Genomic DNA, 27,623 nt, shown 5'->3' with positions numbered 1-27,623 from the left:
ATCTGGTTTCCTAGGTTTCTGGAGTTTGGAAATTCCAGATGAGGACTTGAGGAACTGTAGTGCAGTCATGGTTTTAATGTCCTTAAAACTCTTCAGTAGTTTCCCATTACGTGAAGTATGAAGTCAAAATCCCAACATCACCTGTAAGGCTTTTACTGCCGGCTCCCCGTGATTTCTCCAGTCTAACCTTTTTCCTTCCTTTGTGCCATTGTGCTTCAGTGAACTCCCTTTTTCCATTTTGTTGAGGAAGTTCATCAATTCTTTCAAGATTTTGCACATTGTATTACCTTTCCCTGAATTATCAAACACACACACCCACTAGTTCACATCTAGTTACTCTTTCCTGTCACATCCTAAACATCCCCCTTGAGACCACCTGTCTGGCGCCCTAAGGAAACACAGATCACCCAGTTATCCCCTGCTCTAGAACTGCAGGCTTGTCTTGTGACATCTCTCCCCCCAGGTAAATAAAGTCCTGCCTAGCTGGGTTTTGTCCATCACTTTCCATAAATTTTAACCCGAGAGTGGAGGGTTGTGAGGGTGTTTCCCTTCTCTGGGTTCGCAGGGGCCTGAGCCAGCTCAGCCCAGACCAAGTGTGGGGTGGGGGTGGGAGAGGGGGACGCAGGTGGGACGTGTGTGAGGCCAGGAAAGGGCTGTGGGAGGCGAGGAGGGAGGTCGGTGTCTGCCAGGAGGAGGCGTCCAGGAGGAGGCGGTGAGGGGCAAATCCTCAGGCTGGGAGGTCCGCCTCTGAACCGGAACCCAGTGACCCGGAGAAGCTCCCAGGAGAGGGGTCACCTCCCCGCCTCCTTCCGCCCCGACGGCAGAGGAGAGGAGAGCCGTGGGTGCTTGGTTTGGGGTTGTGGGTGGACCCCCCGAGTGGTGGCGACAACAGTGTCTTCCAGGAGCCCCTGTGTGACCGCGTCGCCCTGTCCCCACAGCACATTTCTTAAATATGTGGAAGGCGGAGTGCCATTTCACCAACGGGACAGAGCGGGTGCGGTTCCTGGAGAGACGCTATCATAACGGGGAGGAGTTTGTGCGCTTCGACAGCGAAGTGGGGGAGTACCGGGCGGTGACGGAGCTGGGGCGGCCCACTGCCAAGCACTGGAACGAGCAGAAGGACTACATGCAGGAGACGCGGACAGCGGTGGACTGGTTCTGCAGACACAACTACGGTGTTGGTGAGAGCTTCACGGTGCAGCGGCGAGGTGAGCGGGGCAGGGGGGCTGGGGCGGCCGGGCTGCGCGTGTGCGACTGTGAGACAGAGACTGGGTCCCAGTGAGCCTACAGGGTGTTGAGCAAGAGCACGTCACGGGGATCCCTGCGAGAGTGCGACGTCGGGGAGTGTGTGCTGTGTCTGTGGGGTGGGGACAGTGTGGTGTGTCCTTGTGTGGCTGTGGGGACCATGTTTTGTGACTGTGGGGAAGGCGTGGTTGTGTCCATGTGTGACTGGGGACAGTGTGGCTGAGTCTCTGTGTGACTGTGAGGACCATATGGTTGTGACCGTGGGGACAGTGTGATTGCGTCCATGTGTGACTATGGGGACAGTGTGGTGAGTCCGTGTGTGACTGAGGGGACAGTGTGGTGAGTCTGTGTGTGACTGTGGGGAAGGCGTGGTTGTGTCCATGAGTGGCTGTGGGGACAGTGTCGTGTGTCCTTGTGTGGCTGTGGGGACAGTGTGGGAGGGGGGCCCTGTGAAGTGAGGGGGACAGAGAATGAGTGTGTGGGAAGGGGGGGGTGGTGCGTGTGGAGAGAGTGGGTGTGGGGGAGGCAACAGGAGGGGACATCGGGCATCCTTGGTGGCCCCTGGGGGGCTCAGGAGCTCCAGCTGGAGGGCACCCTGGGCAGGTGGTTGGAGACCTGGGGAGGGAAGTGGAGGGTGTCCTGGTTGGGGTGAAGGTGTAGGGGAGGGGAGGGGAGGGGAGGGTTAAGAGATTGGGGAGATGTGAGGAGGCCGGTCACCTTCTGTCCCTGACAATCACCCTTCTTTTTCTGAAGCCCCTGAAATACGTGTGCCTGTGTCTGTATGTGCTACCACTGCAGTGAGAAAAATGGCCAGACAAATCGTTGAAGATTTGGGGGACTTCTGAGGTCCCTCTGAAATTTCTATCTTTTTTAATGTTAATTTTTGAGGGAGAGATCCAGTAAGACAGAGTGGGAATGGGGGAAGAGCAGAGGGTGAGATAGAAAAAGTGCAAGCAGGGGAGGAGCAGAGAGAGAGAGGGAGATACAGAATCCCAAGGAGGCTCCAGGTTCTGAGCTGTCGCCCAGAGCCTGCCCCGGGACTCGAACCCAGAAACTGTCAGATCATGACCTGAGCCAAGTGGGACCCTTAGCTGACTGAGCCACCCAGGCTCCCCAAACCCTCCTGATATTTCTGAGGCTTCTTTTAGGTCTCAACTTCCCGCTCTTTGTTCTCTTAGAGTATGTATTCTTACATTCTTGAAATGATTGTGAAACCAGGTATCTTAATTATAATTTTGTTACTAAATGTATTGATGCTGCTGTTTTTATAATGATGAAAGTATTTAAGGAGTTGCATATTATTTCTTTATATAGCTGTAACAATTCACCTCACATTCCCCTTTGTTAGATCTTTTTCTGCGAATATTGCAAATACTCGGTTGAAATTTTATATCTTTTTTATTTTTAATGTGTATTTCTTTGCTTTTAAGGTCCTTGGATTTTTTTTTTTTTTTACATATCTATTGGCTAATTGTTGTTACTGATGTAAAAATTATCTACTATTATCTCGGGGATTCTGGTATTTTTCTCAGTGATTTTAGGTGTTTTCTATGCATAAGATTATTAATGCTTTGCTGATAGTCGATTCAGCATTTTCTCTAGTCTGTGGCTTGTATTTTGACACTGTTTATTACTTTTCATGCTAGGAATGTAAACATTTATATTTAATGAATATGCTACAAAATTGTTAGCAAAGGTTTGTCATCTACCTAAATCTACCATTTTATGGTATTGTAAAAATGTTTCCCCCATATTTCTCCTTTTTAAAAGCAGTATTTATTGAGACTGGTAGTGTAAGGGATTGTCTCTGCACTAAGGATACCTGTTAAATAGTCTCAGTCTCTACCCTGAACTGAAATGTCAGCTTTCAAAGGGAGACAATTATAAAGGTATAACAATTCCAATAACAGTAATTTTTTATACTGCACAGAAGGAGTGATCATCTGAGTGCAATTATGAGAACTTTTTAAAATCAATGAGTTTCCTTGTTCCTTTCCCTCTCTTTCAGGACTCACACTGTGCTTGCAATTAAACAAATAGGCTAGAGTATCACCTCTGTCTTTCCTGCTTCCGGGGGAGAACCATTTGTGTGGTGTTGTAAGGTGTGAGTGGAGCATTTCCAGGGTTTCATACTCTATTTCCCCATCAACCTCAAGCTGTTCTCCAATTTACCCAGACTGCTTTAAATAATATTTTCTCTGTAATTAAACAAGGTAATAAGTACTTAACATATATTGAAGGCTAAACTCCAATCATCACTTTACATACTTTAGGTGCATTAATCCTCACAGAACTGTAAGAGGTAAGTATTACTATCTCCTTCGATAGAGGAGAAAGCTGCGGTGCAGAGGAATGTAATATTCTTCTAGGATCAATCAGTAAGGAGCAGAGCCTATATTTGAGCTCAGTCAGCCTGCTCCAGAAATCATGCTTTTAATTGAGACCCTATATCCCTTGCAAAATGTGTAAACACTTCAATTCCGCAAGGAACAACTACCTCACACTATGAAAAACAAACCCCACAAATTTCCTCAACATCTCTCAAACTTAATGGACCCGTACTGTCAGGATTGAATTCAAGACTCATGAGACTGGCTGGTACTGGGCCACGTGGCCAGCTTTGAGGGAGGCCTGCACGAGATGCAGCCTGGGACCAGAGACCGGAGGCAGGAGGGCAGCCAGCCAGGGAGACTCACTCTGTCGTCCTCACTTAGTCCCGCTACCACTTGTCTTCTAGTTGAGCCGACAGTGACCGTGTTTCCCTCGAAGACGCAGCCCCTGCAGCACCACAACCTCCTGGTGTGCTCCGTGAATGGTTTCTATCCAGGCCACATTGAGGTCAAGTGGTTCCGGAACGGCCAGGAGGAGGAGACTGGGGTCGTGTCCACAGGCCTGATCCGTAATGGAGACTGGACCTTCCAGACCCTGGTGATGCTGGAAACAGTTCCTCAGAGTGGAGAGGTCTACACCTGCCACGTGGAGCATCCAAGTCGCACGAGCCCTATCACCGTGGAGTGGAGTGAGAAGCTTTCTGATCCCATAAGTTCCTCACCCAGCAGGGAGGGGACTTTGCTTTGCCTTTTGTGCTCCTGGCACATCCTCTATTGTATAGGGACCTTCCGGGCAGGAGGGGAATACAATCTTGGCTCTGCCTTTTATTAGCTCTGTCACCCTGCACAAGTTACTTGAACTTCAAGGAGCTCCTCATCCGTAGACATTGAAGTAGTGGATTTGTCAAAGCTGTGATATTTAAAAAGTTCAATACCTAAACCTTGTATCTATGGAATGGGATTTAAATTTTTCCCCGCAGAAATTGCCACTTACTCTATTTCTTCCAGGGCAGGCTTCATTCCTCCTTCTCGAAGTTCTCAATCCAGAGTCTCCAGCAGGGGAGTTGGATTTGGGGTAAAAATCACTAAAGCTGCTTCTTCTCTCAGGGGCTCAGTCTGAATCTGCACAGAGCAAGATGCTGAGTGGAATCGGGGGCTTTGTTCTGGGTCTGCTCTTCCTGGTGGTGGGGCTGTTCATCTACTTCCGGAATCAGAAAGGTAAGGCACCTGTTGGTAGCTGGGCCTCCCTATAGACCTTGTGGGAGAGAAATACAGCTTTGATTGCATAAACTCTCTGTAGACCAGTGGCCTTGTAAAGCCTTTCCTTCTCCCTTTGCCCTCAGATTTCCTAGAAATCCAGACAGCAAGGGTCCATGGTTACTGTGCTTCAGCATAAGAGATTATGGGTTGTAGAGACAAGAAAGAGGTTGACAAGACAGATATCTTGGCTTGGGGTCCTGGGCCAAATCAGGAAGAGCTATGAAAGCTAATGAAGCCACAATAGATTTGTGTGACAGAAACTTCACAGGTCACTTCTCTCCCTTTCCTTTTTTTTTTCAACGTTTATTTATTTTTGGGAGAGAGAGAGACAGAGCATGAACGGGGGAGGGGCAGAGAGAGAGGGAGACACAGAATCGGAAACAGGCTCCAGGCTCTGAGCCATCAGCCCAGAGCCCGACGCAGGGCTCGAACTCACGGACCGCGAGATCGTGACCTGGCTGAAGTCGGACGCTTAACCGACTGTGCCACCCAGGCGCCCCACTTCTCTCCCTTTCTGATCCCACTGGCATCATGCGATGTGGGTTGTGGTGTTAGGTGGGTCTGGGGTTGGGACCTTGTATGTGGGGACAGATTTACCTGTGTCTCTGTTAACTATATGTTGTCCCTTTTCTTTCCCAGGACACTCTGGACTTCAGCCAACAGGTAATGCTCTTTGACCCTCCTTAGAGATAGAGTTGATTATCCTGGAACAGATGGTGGAGACGAAAAGACAGAAACAATGTCAAAGACTTTGGATCTGACTTCTGCTCAGGCAGTTAACTGAAGCTTCTTCTCTCCACTTACTAAAAGGCCTGCACTGCAAATAGCTTTAGATCAAGGATACATAAGAAAGAATATGTTCTTCTTCTTACTGTGGTGCTTTAACACGAGGCCCTGGGAGAGGGGAGAGGAAGCTGCTTGTGGAGGTGGGTCTGGGAACAACACTCTGCTCTGTCTTCTGCAGGACTCCTGAGCTGAAGTGGAGATGCTGACACTCCAGGAAGAACCTTCTTTTCAGGCTTCTTCACACAGTGAAAATGTTTCCTGTTTGGCTCGTATTCTTCCACAAACACAGTGCTTCTCAGGATTTGGTCTGCCCTGGGTTCAGTGACCGTGCAGAACCTGTCCTCCCTGATGGCTCCCTCCACCCTGTCCTTGACTGGGAAGCCCCAGTACTGACTGCAGTTCCTTATCTTCATTCTCTCCCAGCTCCCTGTGTATTCAGCCCCTTAATGCCTCCTTTACATTGGAACTCACCTCTGTTCACGTGTCTTTATCAGCTTTTCTCAAATAAACATGGAGTGACAATCATCCGTTTCATATAGTTTCAAGGAAAAGAAGTAGCGAAAAAAAGGGAGAAAGGGAGGATTGCAACAAATTACAATATTGGTTTTTATTTATGTTACAGAATTTGGGTCAGATGTGGATCTGGAAGGTATCTTTGTATCATGTCCTTTTATGCTTGGTCTTTTTCCATTCTGTAATTAGGCGTGTTTTCTGGAGCTAGGAAATGGAGCTTCATGGCCCATATGATGCTGGTGTCCTACACCTGTGTGTTCTCAAAGACAAAGCAGAAGTCCCTTTGCACAAAAGAGGGGACAAAAAATATCAGAAATCCACTAACTTATAATGATATGACACACCCAAATTTTTGTACTCACTTTGTTTCCTTACCCAGATTTTTTATTTTACTTTTCATATTTTTATTTCATTTTATTTTTAAGTAGGCTCCACGGCCAATGTGGAGCTCAAACTCATGACCCTGAGATCAGGAGTCGAATGCTCCACTGACTGAGACAGCCAGGTGCCCCTTTCCTTGATTTTTCATAGTAAAGTCTCTAAGCCTGTGGAAACCCCTTTCATTAGCCTGATGGTGGGCTGTATCTACACTTCCATCACTTTCTGTGTCTCAGATAAACATCAGTGGCATGCTGACACTTTGGCTTAGGGGACATCCTTCCCCATCCTTCCCCTTAGACTATCAGGACCAAGCCACAACTCTAGTGGGAAGAGGTATGTCTGAGGCCTTCCAGATTATAAGCAAATGTATCGTCTGTACGGGAACATCCTGTATGGATCTCATCTTAGAAATCCAAGGCAATGCTGGGAAACAAAGAAGGAAATTATGAATACTCTGATGTGCATAAGAACAGTGAAATACTATGTAGGTAGAAGAAAAAAAATAACCCTTGCTTACAATAATCTCCACTTCTGTACAGGTAAGGAGATTTTGTACAACACACAACATTTTGTGTAATAGGATCGAGGAAGAGAATAGGAATACATAGCTATATCAATTCAATTTATCTGCATCCATCTATCATTATCTCTTTCTCCATCATCTATTAAATCTATTTACTTTTTTATATATGACAACGAAAGGACTTTTAAAAAATGGTTGCCTCTTGGGCACAATGAGGGAATAGATTGAAGGGAATAGGAATGAGAGCTGAACTTTTCTGAAAGTGTCTTATTTGATAGTTTTTTAATTTCAAAAATTTCTTTTAGAGAGAGCGAGCCTTTAGTGAGGACCAGGGGATCAGAGAGAGAGAGAGAGAGAATCTTAAGCAGGCTCACGTGAAGCCTGATGCAGGGTTCAAACTCATGAGCCATGAGATCATGACCTGGGTGGAAATCAAGAGACGGAGGCTTAACCGACTGAGCCACCCAGGCACCCCTCTTATTTAATAGTACAGAACTGGCAATATTTTATGTAATAAAACTTTACACAATATATACAAATGAACCCAATTTAATGAAAGAAATGTGACAGAGAGTATATGATGGGAACAAACTAGACAAGGAAACCAAATATTTGTGTCTCCTGCATAAAACAATGTGGAATCATAATTATAAATCAATATACAGTTAAATTTCATAAACTTCAGTAATATAAAAGAGTTAGAAAGGTTTCAGAGAAATGCAACGAAATTGTTTAAGTAGATGATGAGTTCTGTTATCATATTTGGTCTGAAGGGTCAGTGTCAAATATAAATTAAACCTAAAGAGCAGACAACAGATTCAGAAGTTTATTTCAAGGTAATAGACACTCAGACACAATTTCTCCATGATCAGAGACAGCTATAAATTTCAAGCCAACTCAAAGTTTATGTATATTTCAGTCATATATTGCACTATTTGTGTGAAACAGGTTACCATCGCCTGGGAAGTTAATAACTAACAGTAACGTATGCAATATTTATATGGTTGGGGTAAGTTCTGCTGATCCCAGGGTTGCAACTTTACTTTCGTTTTGTTCCCTAAGATGAAGAAGTGAATTGTCTCATTTTATCTGAGACCTATGGTGTGACATTATAATATAGAATTAAAATGTATGGCAGGAGTATTTCAGTGGAGATGCTTTGTGTTGCTAATGGAAAAACCCAATCTATTTGACTTTATTTTTCTTTAACTACTTGTCTCACAGAGCAGATAGACCCAAGGTACCTCATCTCCAGACTGGTCAATTCATCAGGCCAGTGGTGTCACCAATGATGCTGGGACTTTTTGCCTCATCTCCTTATCGCACACCACTTGTCAGTGTTCCTGAAATGGTAGTAGGATGCCTGCAGCAGCTTTACGCTTCATTGTATCTCATAATTTCCAAAGGCAGGAAAAGGGAACTGCTCTTGTATGCTTTCATAAGAGTGATCTATACCTTTTTCAGGTGTCCCCAGTAGACCTACTTCCCACGTGTTGAGAGGACCACAGGATTACAGCGATACGCTCAGACAAATCATGCTTTATCCTTTTTGGGAATGGGCTTGCCTCACCTGATGCGTTGGAAAGATGGGAGCAAATAATTTTCTTTGGAAAGGAAGAAATATTAGATGGGATAGATGAGAACAATTTCAGGCAAGGAAACTATAGTATCTGGTACTATCAGAATGTTACTATTTTTTTAAAAAAAGATTTTTTAATGTTTATTTTTTTTATTTTTTTATTTTTTTATTTTTTCAACGTTTATTTATTTTTGGGACAGAGAGAGACAGAGCATGAACGGGGGAGGGGCAGAGAGAGAGGGAGACACAGAATCGGAAACAGGCTCCAGGCTCTGAGCCATCAGCCCAGAGCCCGACGCGGGGCTCGAACTCACGGACCGTGAGATCGTGACCTGGCTGAAGTCGGACGCTTAACCGACTGCGCCACCCAGGCGCCCCTTTAATGTTTATTTTTGAGAGAAAGAGACAGAGCGTAAGCAGGAGAGGGTCAGAGAGAGAGGGAGACACAGAATTGGAAGCAGGTTCCAGGCTCGGAACTGTCACAACAGAGCCCCCGAAGAGGGGCTCAAACTCAGGAGTGGTGAGATCATGACCTGAGCTGAAGTCAGATGCTTAACCAACTGAGCCTCCCAGGCACCCCTAGAGGGTTAGTATTTTAACTTATCTCCTCATAAAGGATGATACATTGTTGAGGGGAAGCATCAGTTTGTGATTTTTTTTAACAGGGAGTATTAAATGGCAGCTATAAACCCAATTACAATTAAATACAGCAACTGAGGAAGAGGATTATTTGTTTGCTCTTAGAAATTAACATGCCGAGACTTAATTTTGTAAGGAAAAGTATATTTTCCAGAAAATTTTCAAAGATAATGGAGAAGGGATGCTAGTGTCCCTTTGCTTCTCCGTTGAAACCTCGGCTATAAATGTGTGCCTGTGATATGAACAGAAATACTGTGCGGTGCTGTGCCTGGTAAAGTTTTACCATAAAAGGCCAGGCTGTAGAAGGCCGTGTCTTCGTTTACTTTGTTTTGAGGAGCATGCCATGAAGGTCATGCCTTAGTTTCCTTGAAGGCTGTGCCGTTTTTAACCCATGGAAAACACTAGAAATGTTTTACAAGGGGGAATTACCCAATTCTGTAATTTAAGTAGTTACTAGAGGACATTGACAGAAAAGAGTAAACATAGAAATCCATCATGATCTAAGTGACATTGCGTCACATATTGTCTTTACATCCAACTTTCTTAGGAAACAGTCCCTGGTTGGGTTTTACTTCAATCGGGTACTGGTTTTGGCAGGCTTCTAGTGGATGTCTTGTGGCCAGAAGTGGCTAGACCAGGGATGTGGAGGGGATCACATTAGACCAATAAGGAGGAACCCTCACACAGGAGTCATAAGATTGGGAGCTGTGCTGGTTTCTTAGGTGGCTGTCCCATGCCCAAGAAAGACAACGTTGTATGAAGACAGGAATAAAGAGAGGGCATCAAGTTTCTGGGTCTTAATACCATTCTGGCCAGGGTACTAACTTCCAGCTGAAAGGCAGGCTTTCTCCTCTCTGGAGAGTAGCCATGGGCTAGAGGATTATAGACTGAGAAATCGACATGAAAGTGTTCCACTAAGAGCCCAGTCCTTGAAAAGCCCCTGAAATGAGACTAAAGGAAGAAAAGAGAAAGTTCTCACCAAGTTTGAACCAAGGCTCGGAGTACCGATGAAAAGACTCAGAAAGCCGCACATAAGAGCACCAATATGATGGGTTCTTTTTTTTTTTTTTTTTAATGTTTATTTTTGAGAGAGACAGAGCATGAACGGGGGAGGGGCAGAGAGAGAGGGAGACACAGAACCGGAAACAGGCTCCAGGCTCTGAGCCATCAGCGCAGAGCCCTACGCGGGGCTCCAACTCACGGACTGTGAGATCGTGACCTGAGCTGAAGTCGGACGCTTAAGCGACTAAGCCACCCAGGCGTCCCTATGATGGGGTTCTTGAGCAAATGGCAAGAGCAAATTCTTGAGACATCTTTGGTGCAAAAGTGTGATTTTATTAAAGCACAGGGACAGGACCTGTGGACAAAAAGAGCTGCACTGAGGTTGTGAGGAGTGACTGATTATATGTTTTTAAGTTAGTGGGGGCCAGGGATAGTGTAAGTCTCTAACGAATTTGGAAGCAAGGTTTTCAGGACCTTGAGGGCCTAGCTGCTGTGAAGATAAGTTTACTTTTAGGTAAACAAAAAACATCAAGCAAGTAAGGCAGCCCTGAGTTCCTGGAGCAAGGTCACACTTTGCATGTTTCAGATGTCTATCGGTGGGCAGCAAACTGTAAGGAGATTTCATTTAAGCAAGATTTCTCTGGCCTTTGTTTCCCTCATCACTATCAACAGTAAACAAATTGTAGAAAGAGCTAAAATGTCCATCAACTGATGAATGGATAAAGGAAAAGTGGCATATATGCATATATATAATGGAATATTACTCAGCAATAAAAATGAAAGAAATCGTGCCATTTGCAATAACGTGGATGGACCTAGAATGTATCATGCCAAGGGAAATAAGTCAGTCAGAGAAAGACAAATATCACATGCTTTTACTCATGTGAAATTTAAGAAACAAACGGATGAACATAGCGGAAGGGAAGGAAAATTTAAAAGATAAAACAGAGTGATGCGAACCATGAAAGACTTAAATATAGAGAACCAACTGAGGGTTGATGGAGGGAGGTGTTTGGAGGGATGGGCTACATGGGTGATGAGCATTAAGGAGGGCACTTGTTGGGATGAACGCTGGATGTTATATGTAAGTGATGAATCAGTGAATTCTACCTCTGAAACCAATACTAAACTCTATATTAACTAACTTGAAATTGTGTTAAAAAAGAGAAAAAATCACGTATCAATAATCTATGTTCCCACCTCAATAACGTAGAAAAAGTAGCAGCAAAATAGCCTAAAGGAAACTGAAGAAAACAAGTAGTACCTGTAAGAACAGAAAGAAACAAAATTGGGAAAAGAAGACACTAGAAAAACTCCATGACACATAGAGCTTGTTCGTTGGAAAAAAAAAAAAAAAAAAAGATGTAATTAAGAAACATTTAGGAAGACTCACAACGAAGGAGACAAAACACAAATTCCCAATTTCAGGATTGTTGGTGAGTGGAGGGACTGTGAAGGCTCCTGCAGACCGTGAAGTCTCTTTGATTGAAAAATGAAGTAGGCAACTCCATCCAGTTTACAGAGACTTGTTCAGGATAACTTACAGGGAGGATCGCCAACTTATAGATGGTGATCCAGACAGCTGTGCAGCTAGTCTTTCTGAAGTCTGGGCCTTAGTCTTACAGATTTTACAGAGTGAGGGGACATGCGGAGGGCATTGTAGTGAGATCAAAGGGTTTGACAAAGTTAATTGATAACATTTAATAGACCTTGTGACGCCATGTGTACAACAGGAGGGAGACAGCAAAATCGAGACTCTCGTGTCAAGCAGGAGCCCAGGTCAAAGCAATGACACAAGCAGTTAAAGGTACTGCACTGGGAGATATCACTGGGACCAGCATCAGCTGACACTCCAGAAGTGATAACGAGCAGAAACAGAGGAGGTCTGCCAGAGCCCAAGGCTAATTAAATCCCTATAAAAAGGGGAGGATTTTTGCAGCCAACTCTCAGACTCTTCGGACATGACCCCTCTGTGTCTGACCACTTTATTTTATTTTATTTTTAAAAAATTTTTTTTCAACGTTTATTTATTTTTGGGACAGAGAGAGACAGAGCATGAACGGGGGAGGGGCAGAGAGAGAGGGAGACACAGAATCGGAAACAGGCTCCAGGCTCTGAGCCATCAGCCCAGAGCCCGACGCGGGGCTCGAACTTGCAGACCGCGAGATCGTGACCTGGCTGAAGTCGGACGCTTAACCGACTGCGCCACCCAGGCGCCCCATGTGTCTGACCACTTTAAAAAGGCAACTGCTGTCGAAGACTCTGCCCGATAGATCTCCAGGCAAAGGGAAATCCTTCACTGCTTGAACATAATAAGCAGTAAGTGCCGAGAGCTGACCAGGACCTGACCATGGTCTCTCAAAGGCGTCCCCACAGACGCACTTCACGTGTGGTTTGTTAACTTCCTACACCCTTCTGTTATCTTGTGTGTTGTGTGATTTGTCTCATTTCTGCTGGGTGCCCTGTCAGAAGCCAGGTTTAATCACATGGTGAAATGTCATTGAGTTTGGAATCTGCTTATAAATATGATTCACTTTATTTCATGACTGAGTAAAGCTGACATTGTGGAAAGACACAACGGGAGTGTGCGCCTTCATAGCATGCTCATGACAAGGGGAGAAACTGTGTTACTTCTAATAGTTATCTAAACAGAGATATACAGGACTGGAACAAATCTCCCTGCATTCTGGTCACGGTCTGCCATTCTAAGGCATATACATTAATGTCCAAGGGGCCTGGGACATGTAGCCCTGACAGAGGTCAATGGGGGACACGGGCAAGATGGCAGGCCGAAGAAGGAATATTCTCAGCATTCCTACTCTCCACCCCAAGAAACTTTATAGCCTGTACAGTATTTTATGTGCCATTCTTCCATGATTACCCTAGAGCCAGATATTAGGAAGTGACTTACATACATGGCAACGTGAAGTTGATATACTTAAGACAAAAGAAAATACTTAAGACTATAGTTCCCCAGCAAGTCAGTGAAGAGGTGAACCATCTAGAGAAGGCATCAGCAAAAGAGATCTTCTCTACATGATTGATAATCTTCTGCATATGGGACAACATGCTCAGCATTCCACAGTCCTGGCAGTGGGAGCAATTGTGAATTTCAACATCACTGGTGGCCTTTGACAGGCAACAGGGAGGGACATCAGCAGTGTGAGATCAGGGGAGACAAGACAAATGTTTAAAGGCAATTCATAGATCAAGTCTTCATTTAGCAATAACACAGTAGCTGTTTGGTCCCCAGGAGCGAATACCCTGGCTTAGATATCCTTCCTGGGGGATGTTAGCAGATATTTTGTCCTAATATTGTCAGAGGGTGTGTCTATATTATACACGGGTGTTTTGGGTGGCACTTATAGAAATAATTCCACCATAGTATCAAATATCAGCTATTCAGAAGCAGTTAGTTGTGTCCATGTTTTGGTCCTGACCAATATAGAACAAGGGGTCAAAGGCAGCACTGGATGTGACCCCTTGGCCCAGTGGGTTAGGACACCAAGCCACCAAGAGTGAGGGGAGGGGGGCATTTGGAGCCAATTTCCCATGTCCTAAAGTCTTTGCATGTGGGAGGTGTGTGGCAAATGCAAAATGAGTTCCTCCTGTCACTGAATAGGCCTCAAGCCTCCTGACAGTCCCCATACCCACAGTGCCCCAGCTCTGAGGGTGTTATTTGTTAGATGTTCACATGCTGCTAGTTTTCCTGCTGTTAGTGTGGCCTGAAAGAATCCAAACCCCTCTCTTAGTTGTGGAGACCAACCTTTGAGGGCACTATCTGGTGAGAAAGTCTTTAATACATTCTGTTTGTTAAGCTAGTAGGGTTGCATCTAGGGATTACATCTTTAGCATATGCTGGCTATTTGTCTTATAGGTTCCTTTGAATGATAAGCAAACATTCCTTTGCTTTGAGCCTAGGTGTATGTGTTCCTTGGCCAGTCCAGCTGTGCCTGGGGGGATGTGACCTCTAGTGCTCATTCTTCCATTTGAACTGACAAGATGGATTCTGGCTTCAAATCCCCACTGTTTTCACCATTCCTCATTGTTGCGGGGTAGGAGCAATGAACACTCTAGCTACTGCCTGTTAACAAAGGGCATGGATGAGGATTTCTGGAATGAAACTGCCTTGCTCCCAATTGCAAATATTCCCTAGCACCAGGCTCAGCCCCCATCCTGCATAGAACCATTATTTTGGAACTTCCATGTACAGTGTTAGCATCTTATTCCACGATTTATAACGAGGTAAATTGGGTCAGTTCATTTAAACAGTTGTGTCATTTTAGGCGGTGGTCCTGCAGGTGGGCTCTCCAAGTTAGGCCTATGCTGTGCATGCAGACAGTTAGAAAACTAGCCAGATATTCAGGAGACCAGAAGAATTTAGTATCCAAGCCCAGTTGCATAAACAACAAATACTCAAAGACAATTCATCTGAACTAGAATCTAACACCCATGGCAGTGTGTTCAGAAACATGTTTTTTTTTTCTCTAAAAATCACCCTCATTTCCATCAAAGATAGCCAAATTAAGACTAATTTTTTATGTAAAATAAGTCCTGTTATAATAAACTTGACCTAATAACTTACTTAAATATAGCAAGAATACTGACTGGCCATGTAAGTTTTTTTTTCTGATTTTTTAAATGTTTATTTGTTTTTGAGAGAGAGACAGACAGACAGACGGAGCCTGAATAGGGGATGGGCAGAGAGACAGGTAGACACAGAATCCAAAGTGGTCTCCAGTCTCTGAGCCATCAGGACAGAGCTCAATGCAGGACTCAAACCCACTAACTGTGAGATTGTGACTTGAGCCAAATGGAGGCTTAACCAACTGAGCCACCCAGGCACCCCCATAAGTTTTTTTTAATCTGCTTTGCTATAAAACTTTTCCTAAGGAATTTCAGATTGAGCTTATAGTAGCCTTTTGAGGGTAAGAGTCAGAATAAATACTTAGCATCAGATTCAGTTTCAATCCCTATAGATTTGGGTGATTTTTCTCTTCTTAAGGTTCTTCCAAATATCACAGGTTTCTGAGCAGCTAGGTAATAGCCTTACTTGTTTGTGCTACTGGGAACCCTATAAACAAGATACCAGGGTAATTTTTCCAAGGGATTTCATTGATTCCAAAAATTCAACCTTAGTAACTCAAAGGTGTCTGGTCATATCTGAGTTTGTGCATATCTTCCCCAAATATGACATTCCAGTCAAAGACTTGGTGGTATGATCAATGTTTCCTGTTACAAGGGAAATAGATTCTTACTGAGCTTCTGCAAATAACTATCATTGCCATGAAATTATGAATACTCACTGAGAGTTTCTAAATTATAGAGAAATCAGGTAGGGAGAAAAAGATAAATGTTTGTTTACAAAGGGATATTTTCCCACATTTTTGTCAGTCATAGATTATAGAAGTCTTATTCTATAGCTATAGTAACCAAGTAAACCTTTGTGATATTGGTAGAGAGATGGATATATGGACCAAGGGACAGAATCTTCTTGTAGAGGATATTGGATGGCAAGGAAAAGAGGTGAAAAAATGTTCAGCATCACAAATTTTAGGGAAATGCAAATTCAGACCACAGTAAGGAATCACTGCACCTATTTAACCAGCTAAGAAAATAGTGACAATACAAAGTGCTGGCAAAGACGTGGGGAAACTAGACCTTTCAAAAGTTGCTGGGAGGAATTCAAAAGTGTATAGCCACTCTGTAAATAGATGGGCTGTTTACTATACATGAAATGTTGCCTTTTTAACTAAACTAAAAGCAACCTACAGAATGAGAGAAGATATTTGCAAATGACCTACATGCTAAAGGGTGAGTATCCAAAATACATAAACACTTTCAAAACTCAACACCCGAAAGCAAAAAATCCCATTAAAAATGGGCAGAAGACATGAACAGACATTTTCCCAAAGAAAGACATACACATGCCAACTGACACATGAAAAGATGCTCAACATCACTCATCATCGGGGTAATACAAATGAAATATCACTGCACACCGTCAGAATGGCTAAAATCAACAACCGAAGAAACATCAGGTATTGGGAAGGAAATGGAGACACGGGAACCCTCTTGCACTTTGGTGGGAATGAAAACTATGCAGTCACTCTGAAAAGCATTTTGAGGTCCTTCAAAAAGTTAAAACTAGAACTACCCTAAAATGCAGCTACTTCACGAGTAGGTATTTATCCAAAGGATGCAAAACTACTAATTCAAAGGGATACATGCACCCCTATGTATGCAGCGTTATCTACATAGCCAAATTATGAAAATAGCCTGAATGTCCATAGGCTGAAGAATGGATAAAGAAGATGTAGCACATTTATACAATGCAATATTCCACACCTTAATAAAGAATGAAATCTTGTCATTTGCAATGATGTGGATGCAGCTAAAAAAATTAAGTCAGTCAGAGAAAAACAAATACCATATGATTTTACTCATATGTGGAATTTAAGAAAGAAAACATACAGGCATAGGGACAAAAAGACAGAGGCAAACCAAGAAACAGACTGATAACTATAGGGAACGAACTGATGGTTAGCAGAGGGGAGGTGGGCAGGCGGATGGGCGAAACTGGTGATGGGGATTAAAGGAGTGCACTTGTGATGAGCACGGGGTGTTGTAACGAAGTGTTGAACCACTATATTGTACACCTGAAACTGATATCACACTGTATGTTAACTAGCTGGAATTTAAATAAAAACTTGGGGGAAATGTAAAAAACCAAACCAAAGAAAAATGAAAAAACTGAAATGTGTACTTACCACATGATCCAGAGACTGTAGTCATAGGCATTTATTTCAAAAAAGTGAACATTTATATTTATACAAAGCCCAAAAACTTCTACATAAATATTTACAGTAACTTTTCTTGTAATAGTTGAAAAGTACAAACAGCTCTATTTTGCTCAATAGGTCCTGATTAAACAAATGGTGGTACATCCATCCCATGAAATAGCATTAAAAAAAACCAAACCACCGATGGATGCAAAAACTTGGATGGACCCCCAAAGCAACACTGGGTACAAAATGTTTCTGTTTGGTACTTTCTTATATTTTCTAACCCTTTGTTGAAGTTCTTTGTGTGCTTATTCTTCATCTAGTTTGGTGAGCACCTTTATTACCAGTGTTTGAAACTTTGATAAGGTAAATATCTCCATTTCATTAAGGAATTTTCTGCTGTTTTATCTTGTTCTTTCCTTGGGAACATATTCTGTTTCTTCATTTTGCCTGGCTCTCTTTGTTGGTTTCTCTGCATCAGATAAAACAGGCACTTCACCCAGGGTTGCAGAAGTGGCCCCTTGTAGATACACCTTCTCATTCACACCTGTACTAGCATTTGATGGTCTCTCAAACTTTGGTGACTGTCCAAGCAGCCGATTGTATTTTAGTGGTTCCCGGTATTTGAGGGTATGGCAAGCCCTGTGGATGCCCCAGAGGGAGGGTGTCAGTTGGCACCTAGATTCAGGCTGATTGGAAGCCAGATAGTCAGGCAGCAGGTTTCAAAGTGTACAAATACATACAGTGCTGGGGGACAACAAATGTCAGTGCTGCTGGCCACTAGCTGTGTCCCCTTGGGTGACAGTCCCAAAAGCCATTCCAGTTGAGTGTACAAGTTCCTTTCTGGACAAGAGCAGGAGTCCCTGGAGCGAGGCAGAGGGAGAGGGAAACGATGTCACCCACTGGCCTCTGTCCCCTGAGTGCACCTCCACAGGCTCCTAGATGTCAGCCAAACATGTTTCCCAGACCAAAGTTCCAAGACAAGCAAATGGCCCCTTTCATAGAAAGACTGTGGGTGGGTTTCAGCCTGCTCTCTGCAGAGTGCCCTGGGGATGTTAGTCTGCCAAGAATGTTCTCTCCAATAGTTACAGTTCAGAAATGCAAGGCCCCTGGCCACAAAGAGCCAGATGATCAAGGAGTGTCCCCTGGGCAGATAAGATGGACTCCTTGATCAGTTGCCTCTTGCTGTGCCCTGACCGTGGTAGCTGGCTAAGAACGCTTTCTCCATTGGTTACAGTCCTGTAGGACCCATGAGCAGAAGTCCCACTGGCTACCAGAGTGGAACAAGGTAGGGGTGGACCCTGGCAGCAGCTGCAAACACTGGGGAACCAGACAAAAGCAATAAACTCCTTTCTGGGAGATCCTGGTGAGCTGGAACTTTCTCTAAGGAGTATTAGTTACCTACTCTGGTAACTGTGAATTGGTGTGAGTACTTCCCTAGTTTTATAAAATAAACTCAATCTGTTCTAAGCTCTGGAAGACCTGATAGCTGATACAGTATAAGAATTATTTCTATTTTGAAAAACAAGAAAAAGAAAATTGATGTGAGTCTGATACATTTCCTAGAGGTATTTTATTTTATTTTATTTTTTTTCAACGTTTATTTATTTTTTTTTGGGACAGAGAGAGACAGAGCATGAACGAGGGAGGGGCAGAGAGAGAGGGAGACACAGAATTGGAGACAGGCTCCAGGCTCTGAGCCATCAGCCCAGAGCCCGACGCGGGGCTCGAACTCACGGACCGCGAGATCGTGACCTGGCTGAAGTCGGACGCTTAACCGACTGCGCCACCCAGGCGCCCCTCCTAGAGGTATTTTAAATGGAAAAAATGTAATTCGTGTTTGCATCTCTATTCTATTTCTGTCATTTTCTTGGATTAATTTAGGCAGTTTTTATTTCCCCACAAAATCATTCATATTACTTGAAATTGTTTGGTGTGATATTTTACCTGACATTCTCCTAAATTCTTTAAAATCTCCATGTATCTGTCATATCACTTCTTGAGCACACAATTTTATATGATCTTAAGCGTTTTATTTCGTAATGGATTTGTTTTCATTATAACTTTAATATTCAAATCTCCCTAATTCATGGAGTTGGCTTTATTGTCTTTTTTTAAACCTTGAGGTGAATAATTATTAGTTCATTGTTTTCACCTTCAGTTTTAAAAAGTTACATTACAGCTTTGGTGAATAAAGAAAAACATTGAAATGTAAAACACAATTATATGTAAGACTGTTCATTTAATTATTTGCTAAATCTCTAGCCATTCAAATTTCAGGAAATATTGTCTTCTATGTAGATGTTATTCACTCTTGGCACAGTTTAAAAATCATGTTTGAAGAACATGTAAGAAATTCTCTTTTAGAACGTATTAAGGTTTTTATTGTGGTTTATATATGTTTCATATTGTATTTTATGAGAACGTGGGGGCCAATTTGTTTCTCTGCCCATAGAAAACATGTCATATATACTATACTACTCTACGTTATAATTTCCATTTAAATTATTTGCAATAATTCTATTCTTTTTTTTTTCTTTTTAATGTTTACTTATGTTTGAGAGCGAGAGAGACAGAGCATGAGCAGGGGAGGGGCAGGGAGAGGAGGAGACACAGAATCCGAGGAAGGCTCCAACTCTGAGCTATATCTCAGAGCCTGACGTGGGGCTGGACCCCACTAGCTGTGAGACCATGATCTGAGCCACAGTCGGATGCTTAACCCAGTGAGCCACCCAGGTGCCCGTACGATCATGCTATTCTTTGTTTTTCCTGTTCTTTTGACTTATCATAGAGGTGTACGATTCTTTAAAAAGAATATATTAACATTTGACCTAACATCCGTTTGTGGCAGAAACCTGTGAACATAAGGAAAATTTCAGTGAAGAATTAAAAGTCAGCCATAATCCATGATCCAAGTGTTTCCAAATATCTGAGGGTTTTTAATATGTATGTTGGCAAATTTTTGTCTACACCATTAATTTTCATGGCTACTACAACATTTTTAAACAATATTATTATAGCAACATTGTACATTTTAAGATAATCATTTTTGTCACATTTCCTGTTTGGGTAAAATTGATTTTTTATTGCTTTTGTATTCCTTTACTTTATGTTTTATGTGTCATTCCTATTTTTTCTTTCTTAAAATAAGAGAATATCATTGTATCACATTATAGAGGATATGTGACTTAATTTTTTAAATTTTGTTAATGTTTATTTATTTTCGAGAGAGAGAGAGAGACAGAGATACAGAGCATGAGCCAGGGAGGGTCAGACAGAGAGGGAGACACAGAATCTGAAGCAGGCTCCAGGCTCTGAGCTGTCAGCACAGAGCCTAACATGGGGCTTGAACTCAGGAACCGCGAGATCATGACCTGAGCCAAAGTTGGATGCCCAACTGACTGAGCCACCCAGGCTCCCTTATGTGACTTAATTTTTAAATCCATTTGCTTTCTCATCTTTTTAAGTTTGGAGAGTTCTACCATGTGTATTTTATGTCATACACAATATCTCTGATGTTTTTTATTCTTTACTTCTAATTTCTTAATGAATTTCTCCCTTTTTGACCTAAAATGAGATTGAATTGATTTTACCCACTATGATAAAAGACTATACAGTTTAATTCTATGGCTGTTAAGTTTTCAAGTCATAAATATAACACTGAACATATTACTCACCTGAAGGAAAACTACAATCATATACACCACTTCTAGATATTTAAAATTGTCAACAAGGTTCATGTACTGTATCAATTAGGAATGTGACTCACCTAAGAAGATAAACTCTGACATTGAGCCAATCATAATTATGTTTATATATATATATAGTTTATTTATTTATTTTGAAACAGAGAGAGACAGAAAGAGACAGAGTGAGACAGAGAGCACTGTTGGTGGGAATGCAAACTGCTGCAGCCGCTCTGGAAAACAGTGTGGAGGTTCCTCAAACAATTAAAATAGACCTACCCTATGAGCCAGGAATAGTACTGCTAGGAATTTACCCAAGGGATACAGGAGTGCTGATGCATAGGGGCACTTGTACCCCTATGTTTATAGCAGCGCTTTCAACAATAGCCAAATTATGGAAAGAGCCTAAATGTCCATCAACTGATGAATGGATAAAGAAATGGTGGTTTATTACACAATGGAATACTACGTGGCAATGGGAAAGAATGAAATATGGCCTTTTGTAGCAACGTGGATGGAACTGGAGAGTGTTATGCTAAGGGAAATAAGCCATACAGAGAAAGACTAATTAGGTAGTTTAAAGGGTCCTCATGTAGCCATTTAAAATCATCCTCAGTAAAATCCTCTTAAAATCTTTCTTCTGACTTCCTTCACTGAGGATTTCTACTTTCCACTTGAGGAGCATTCAGTCGCCTGGAGCATTTACCAAAGTGTAATTTCTCTCAAAACCCTTTGTTTGAATGCTCCTTCAGTCCTCACCACCACCAAGACAGAAAGCACTCACTCTTGTTGCAAAGCCTCAAAAAGGGCTGCAAAAAGCATAACCATGAGTGCCCCTGCCTGTACCAGGTATCTTTCCCCAGCCCAGAAGGAAGGACTTCTATCAGCTACTTACCAGCCTGAAAAGCTGCTCTCCACCGGATCCTTAACCTACAGGCTTCCTTTCCCTGTCTGTCTGCCCCTGGAGCTATTCAAACAAAAGCGTCCTCCTGTGGGAACCAGGGGGCACCTCATCTTCTTGTTACTACAAAGCCTGCCTGCCACAGTCCTGATGATTCACTCTGTTCCTGAATGCAACCTTCGTGTGGCTCTACATGGAATGAAGTGTCCTTCTGTGTCAGGCTGTGAGTATATGTAGTAACTTGCTATCGATCTCATCTGTCCATATTGAGTGTTATATGTTCAGCTATCACATGCTATTTAGGGAGGGGGACCCCTCTTTCATCAACAGGATGAATGAGAGGTGTTCAGAAGACAGGCACATCAGAAAGGAAGAAATAAAACAATCTTTATGTTCATTTGTTGTGATAGTCTCCATAAAAAAATCCCAACGAAGTGTTTTCCCAACATAAAAAAACCTCCGAACTAAGGAGGGAATTAATTCATCAAGGTGACAGGATTCAAGATCAACAGAAAAACTCAGTTGTACTTTACATACAGCCATGAATTAAAAAAAAAAAAACAAAAATTAAAAGGATAACAGCATTTACAGTCACTCACCAAAAGAAAAGAAAAGAGCAGGAAGACTGAAGTAGAACTCTAGGAGAACATGTACAACTCTTAACAGAAATGCTGAGGAAAGAAATCAAAGATGTAATTAAATGAAGAGACTTGCCATGTTCATCAGCTGAAAACTGAGCATAGTAAAGATGTCAGTTCTCCTCCCAAATTGATATCCCAGTTTCATGCAATATCCAGATCTCAGCAAAATTTTCATTAGTTGTAGATAGTTATTCTAAAATGTTTATGAAAAAACAATGAAGTTAGGGTAGATAAAATGAAATTTGAGAAAAAAAAATAGAATTGAATGATCACTAATTGAAGACTTTTCTGTACCTCAAGTGATCAGGGCTAATGGGGGTTGTGCAGGGTCAGGCACAGAGATGAACAGTGTAGAGAATTCAGAAAGAGATCCACACTAACTCATTTTTAAAATGTTTTAATTAGTTGTTTTTTAATGTTTGTTTATTTTGAGAGAGAGAGATAACATGAGTAGGGGAGGGGCAGAGAGAGAGAGAGCGAGCGAGAGAGAGAGAGAGAGAGAATACCAAGCAGGCCCCGGTGCGAGGCTCGAACTCATGAACCCTGAAATCATGATCTGAGCAGAAATCAAGAGTCAGATGCTTAACAGACTGAGTCATCCAGGTGTCCCCAACTCATTTTTGACAAAGGTACAATGCAGCTATGAGGAAGATGGAATGTATTTTCAAACAATGGAGTTGAAATACATGGATATTCATAGACAAAAACAAAACAAACAAAATTGGAAGAAAAAGGGAAAAAAAGGAAAAGGATAAAAATTAGATCAAGTCTTAACACTTTTTAAATTTTTCACTCAATGAAATCATGAATTTATTTTTTTTTTCAACGTTTATTTTTTTTGGGACAGAGAGAGACAGAGCATGAACGCGGGAGGGGCAGAGAGAGAGGGAGACACAGAATCGGAAACAGGCTCCAGGCTCTGAGCCATCAGCCCAGAGCCCGACGCGGGGCTCGAACTCACGGACCGCGAGATCGTGACCTGGCTGAAGTCGGACGCTTAACCGACTGCGCCACCCAGGCGCCCCTATGAAATCATGAATTTAAATGTAAAGTGTATGGCGTTCAAAGGAAAACAGGAGGAAATCTTTGGGATAAAATCTTTGAGTTTGGTGGAGAGTTCTTAGACTTGACATCAAAGCATCACCCATAAAGGGAAAATAGGGATGAATTGGGCTTTATCAAAATTAAAGACTTCTATTCTATAAGATATCCTATTGAGAGACAGAAAAGGTTAGCTACTAAAAGAAAACATTTCACATCCAAAATGCCACAAAGACCATGTGTCTAGAATCTATTAAGAACTCTCAGGACTCCACAGTAAATAAACATGCAGGCAAAGAAACACACACGCACACACACACACACACACACACACACACACACAACTGCTCTAATTAGAAAATGGATGAAAGACATGAGGAGACATTTATCAGAGAGAATATTCATACAGAAAATAAGCTCATTGAATGATGTTCAACATCACTAGCCAGGAGGAAAATGCAAATTAAGAACATGCTGAGATATCATGTACCTACTGAAATAGTTTACCTATGAAATAGCGTCAATGCCAAATGATGAGAAGAATGCAGAGAAACTGGAAGTCTCCTGCACTGATGGGGGAAGTGAACTGGTACAACCTCCTCTGGAGGATAGTTAGGCAGTTTCCTAAAAACTACGCATACACATAAAAAGTCCCCACCCAGGAATCACATTTCATGGCTTTATGTCAGAAAATGAAAACTTACATTCACCCAAAACTGTTCACAAATGTTCACAGCAGTTCTATTTGCTATAACCCCAAACTAGAAACCACCAAAAGGCCCTGTGGTAGGTGAACAGTTAAACAAACTGGTGTGTCCATACAATGGAACACTGTCAGCAATGAAGACGAGCAAATTGTGGGAGGACCTGACAACCTGGATGGCTCTCAAGGGCATTGTGCCCGTGAAAAAGGCCAGTCTCAGAAAGTCCTCTACTGAATGATTCCGTCCATCTAACATCCTCAAAATGACAAGTTACAGAGACGGGGCACAGATTAGTGGTTGTCAGGTGTGGAGTGATGGGTCTGAAGGGAAGTGGTTGTGAATATAGAGGGCAGCATGAGGGCGATCTCTGTGGTACTGGAATAATTCTGTGCTTGCCGGTGGTGGTGGTCACACAGAAGCACACATGGGATGAAACATAGGCGTACGACTGGACATGCACATTTTACCGATATAGTTCCTGGTTTGAGATTGTGTTATAGTTATTTAAGGTATTTACTATGTAATCACTTGGGGAAACTAGGCAAAAGGATACACAGAATCTGTCTATGTTGCCTTTTCAACTTCCTGTGAAACCCTAATTATTTCAAAATAAGAAGTTGTTAAAAGGTGGCCTTCTGGCTAAAATCGAGAACCCTCACAACATCAAGTGCTAGCCAGCCAGGATGTGGTACAGTAAGGAATCTCATTCCTTGTTGATGGTAATGCAAAATGGTACCATTGTTCTGGAAGGAACCATGGTGATTTCTTACAAAGCTAAACATGCTGTTACCTTGCAGTCCTGCAATCACACTCACAGGCATTCGCTCAAAGGATTAAAAACATATATCCACACAAAAACTGGCACAGGAATGATTATAGCAGCTGTGTTCACAATTGGAAACTTGGAAGCAACCAAAATGAGCTTCGAGAGGTGAATGGATAAACTGTGGAAAAACTATACAATGAAGTATCATTTAGCAATTTTTAAAAAAGCTATTAAACTTTGAAAACACACAGTGAAACCTTAAATGCATATTGCTAAGTGAAAGAATTCTCTTAGGCTAAAAGTTCTTACTGTAGGGTTTCAACTCTACCATATCCTGGAAAAGCCAAACAGAGACCTGTATCATGTCAACAGTGAACCTTAATCTAAACTATGGACATCAGTGAGTAATAATGTATCAATGTTGGCTCATCAATTGCAACAAATGTACCACACTAATGACTCATGTTAATACAAGAAACTTTATGTGGTAGGGGGAGGGGGAGGGGGGAGGGCATGCAAATTAGGAACTTTGTACTTTCTGCCCAGTTATTCTGTAAAGCTAAAACTACTCTTCAAAAGGAAAGTATTCAAAGTATGTGTTTCTTTATGAGACGACTGAGATGTTTTCTTTTTATTCCATGTGTCTGAGTTTTAGTGTATTCTCTATTGTACACCTGTTTATTCTATAGTAAAAAGTAGGAATATGTAAAAGAAACACCCGTGCCTGTTATCAACTTTCTAAACACAAGCCTTTGATTTGATAACCCATAACGAAAGAAACTTGCTATTTTCAATTTAAAAAAAAATTTTTTTTTAATGTTTATTTATTTTGGGGACAGAGAGAGACAGAGCATGAACGGGGGAGGGGCAGAGAGAGAGGGAGACACAGAATCGGAAGCAGCCTCCAGGCTCTGAGCCATCAGCCCAGAGCCTGACGCGGGGCTCGAACTCATGGACCGCGAGATCGTGACCTGAGCTGAAGTCGGACACTTAACCGACTGAGCCACCCAGGCGCCCCTCAATTTTTTTTTTTAATTTAGAGGGAAAGAGAGAGAGAGAGGAAGAGAGAGAGAGAGAGAGAGAGTGCTGGAGCGGGAAAGGGAAGAGAGAGAGGGAGAGAGAATTGGAGAAGGCATCATACCCATTGTGGAGCCCCGGGGAGGGCTCCATCTCATGACCCTGAGATCCCGACCTGAGATGGAACCAAGAGTCAATAGCTTACACAACTAGAAACTTACTATAGGGTGTTGAAAGATAAACTGAGGCTTGAGATAACTTCCAAGTGCTTGTTCGAGAGCATGATTCCAATCTGGCAGTGCCAACCAAAAATGGTGAAAGAACTCTGGAGATGGAACTCTGACAGGAACTGGAGAAAGGCTTTCATAGAGCAGATGCAGAAGCAAACCATGGAAATTACCTGATTCGCTATATCTTATTCAGTCTGACTTGGAAAAGCCCCGTTGGCTATTGGTGAATTTGGCTGGGATACAAGTGCACTTATAGGAATAGAGCCTGGTTTAGCATTCAGTTTGCTTACATAAATTACCAAGATGTTGGAGCCATCTTTGTCTAATAGCCTCCTAGTAAAATTACTCCAATCATCTCCCATTTTGGTCATCCTTTCATGCATGAGAGATGGACCAAAAATTTGGCATTAGTGAGTCTCTCAGTCACCATCAGGCTGAAGTTATTCTTGTTTCCCTGTGAAACTCTTAAGTTATCAGATCAGGTTCGTGGAAGGTGTTTGCACCTCACCGTTCATGCCATTTCTGCTTCTCCAAGTGCAGTGAGACCATCTGATGTACTGCTGGTGATTATAAACATGTGTTTAAGCCCCTTGAGAGAACACAGCTTCATGACGACTATCAGGAGAATACCAAGGGACTGAAGTATGTCTCTTAGTCGGGACCCCCAGGTACCAAACCAGTTGGAATCAATGTGTTTTAGACAAGAAGCTTGTTTGTCATTTTCCTGTATTTGGGTTTCTGTAATATTAGGGGTGTTGATCCAGGAGCAGCAGGAGGTATCTGCTGTGGCACAGACTCCTTCTTCAGCCAATAAGCAACCTAACACAATTTGATTACCCAAGACCACCTTCTCAGCTCTAAAGGATCTTTTTGGCTAAGTGGTATATTTTGGGGTGATGTATTCTGCTACCCTTCAAAGTCATCTTGCCTTGATTTGTTCTTTTCCGGGATTTTTATCATCAGGTATTGAAATTTTGAGAAAAAATAATGGAATTTATAATTCTTGAAGCATTGTTACTTCTATGCATTGTACTTAGTCTTTTTGCAGTTTTCCTTTGATTCTTATAATAATAACCCAGTGTGGGAAAAATTGCCATCAGTATCTTCAAGAAAGGAATCAGATAGGTTAGTTAAGCAGGGTACCAGTGAATGCACAGATAACAAAGGTAGAGTAAGTTGAACCCCAAATTGACATCACTGCAACTGCCCTTATTTGCCACTCTAGCAAACTGTCAGGATAATTAATCTGGAAGGTATCGGCTAGGCCCTGGTAACCACTTAGTAAGAGTTTCATAGATAAAGAGCAATAGCCCTCTGTGTCTCAAACATGTTTTCAGTCCATCTAAATGTCATGTCCTGTCCAACCTCCCACTTTTTACCAGGGGTTTCTACTCAGGGATACATATGCAACACAAGAGTCTTTCAGGAATAAGTCAGACCATTCTCCAGGTGATGAAACAGGCATCCAAGACCATGTTAATTAGATGGGTAATGCTGACACGCAATGTCCGATCCTATTTTTCTTTAAACCTGGAATGAGTGTCACTGACATAAATTCTGTAAGGTATATGACTCCTACTCTTCTCTTCCCTAC

The 27,623-nt window shown here is 42.5% G+C and overlaps 1 protein-coding gene across 2 annotated transcripts in view; it reads left to right on the top strand.

Moving 5' to 3' along the window:
* LOC123608204 (DLA class II histocompatibility antigen, DR-1 beta chain) overlaps positions 1 to 27,623 on the top strand; it is an 84,069-nt gene that overhangs the window by 4,086 nt on the left and 52,360 nt on the right. The window contains exons 2-6 of one of the 2 annotated variants that reach the window (XM_045497840.1): positions 939 to 1,208; positions 3,983 to 4,264; positions 4,683 to 4,793; positions 5,475 to 5,498; positions 5,800 to 6,146. The exons of the other annotated variant lie outside the window; for it this stretch is intronic. Coding sequence (XP_045353796.1) covers positions 939 to 1,208; positions 3,983 to 4,264; positions 4,683 to 4,793; positions 5,475 to 5,498; positions 5,800 to 5,813 — 701 coding nt within the window. The 3' untranslated portion in view covers positions 5,814 to 6,146. Of the gene's footprint in view, positions 1 to 938; positions 1,209 to 3,982; positions 4,265 to 4,682; positions 4,794 to 5,474; positions 5,499 to 5,799; positions 6,147 to 27,623 lie in introns of those variants that run through there. 2 annotated transcript variants of the gene reach the window in all.

The sequence above is a fragment of the Leopardus geoffroyi genome, chromosome B2 (assembly GCF_018350155.1).
Source record: "Leopardus geoffroyi isolate Oge1 chromosome B2, O.geoffroyi_Oge1_pat1.0, whole genome shotgun sequence".
Lineage (NCBI taxonomy): Eukaryota > Metazoa > Chordata > Mammalia > Carnivora > Felidae > Leopardus > Leopardus geoffroyi.
This window is presented reverse-complemented; position numbering and strand designations above follow the sequence as displayed.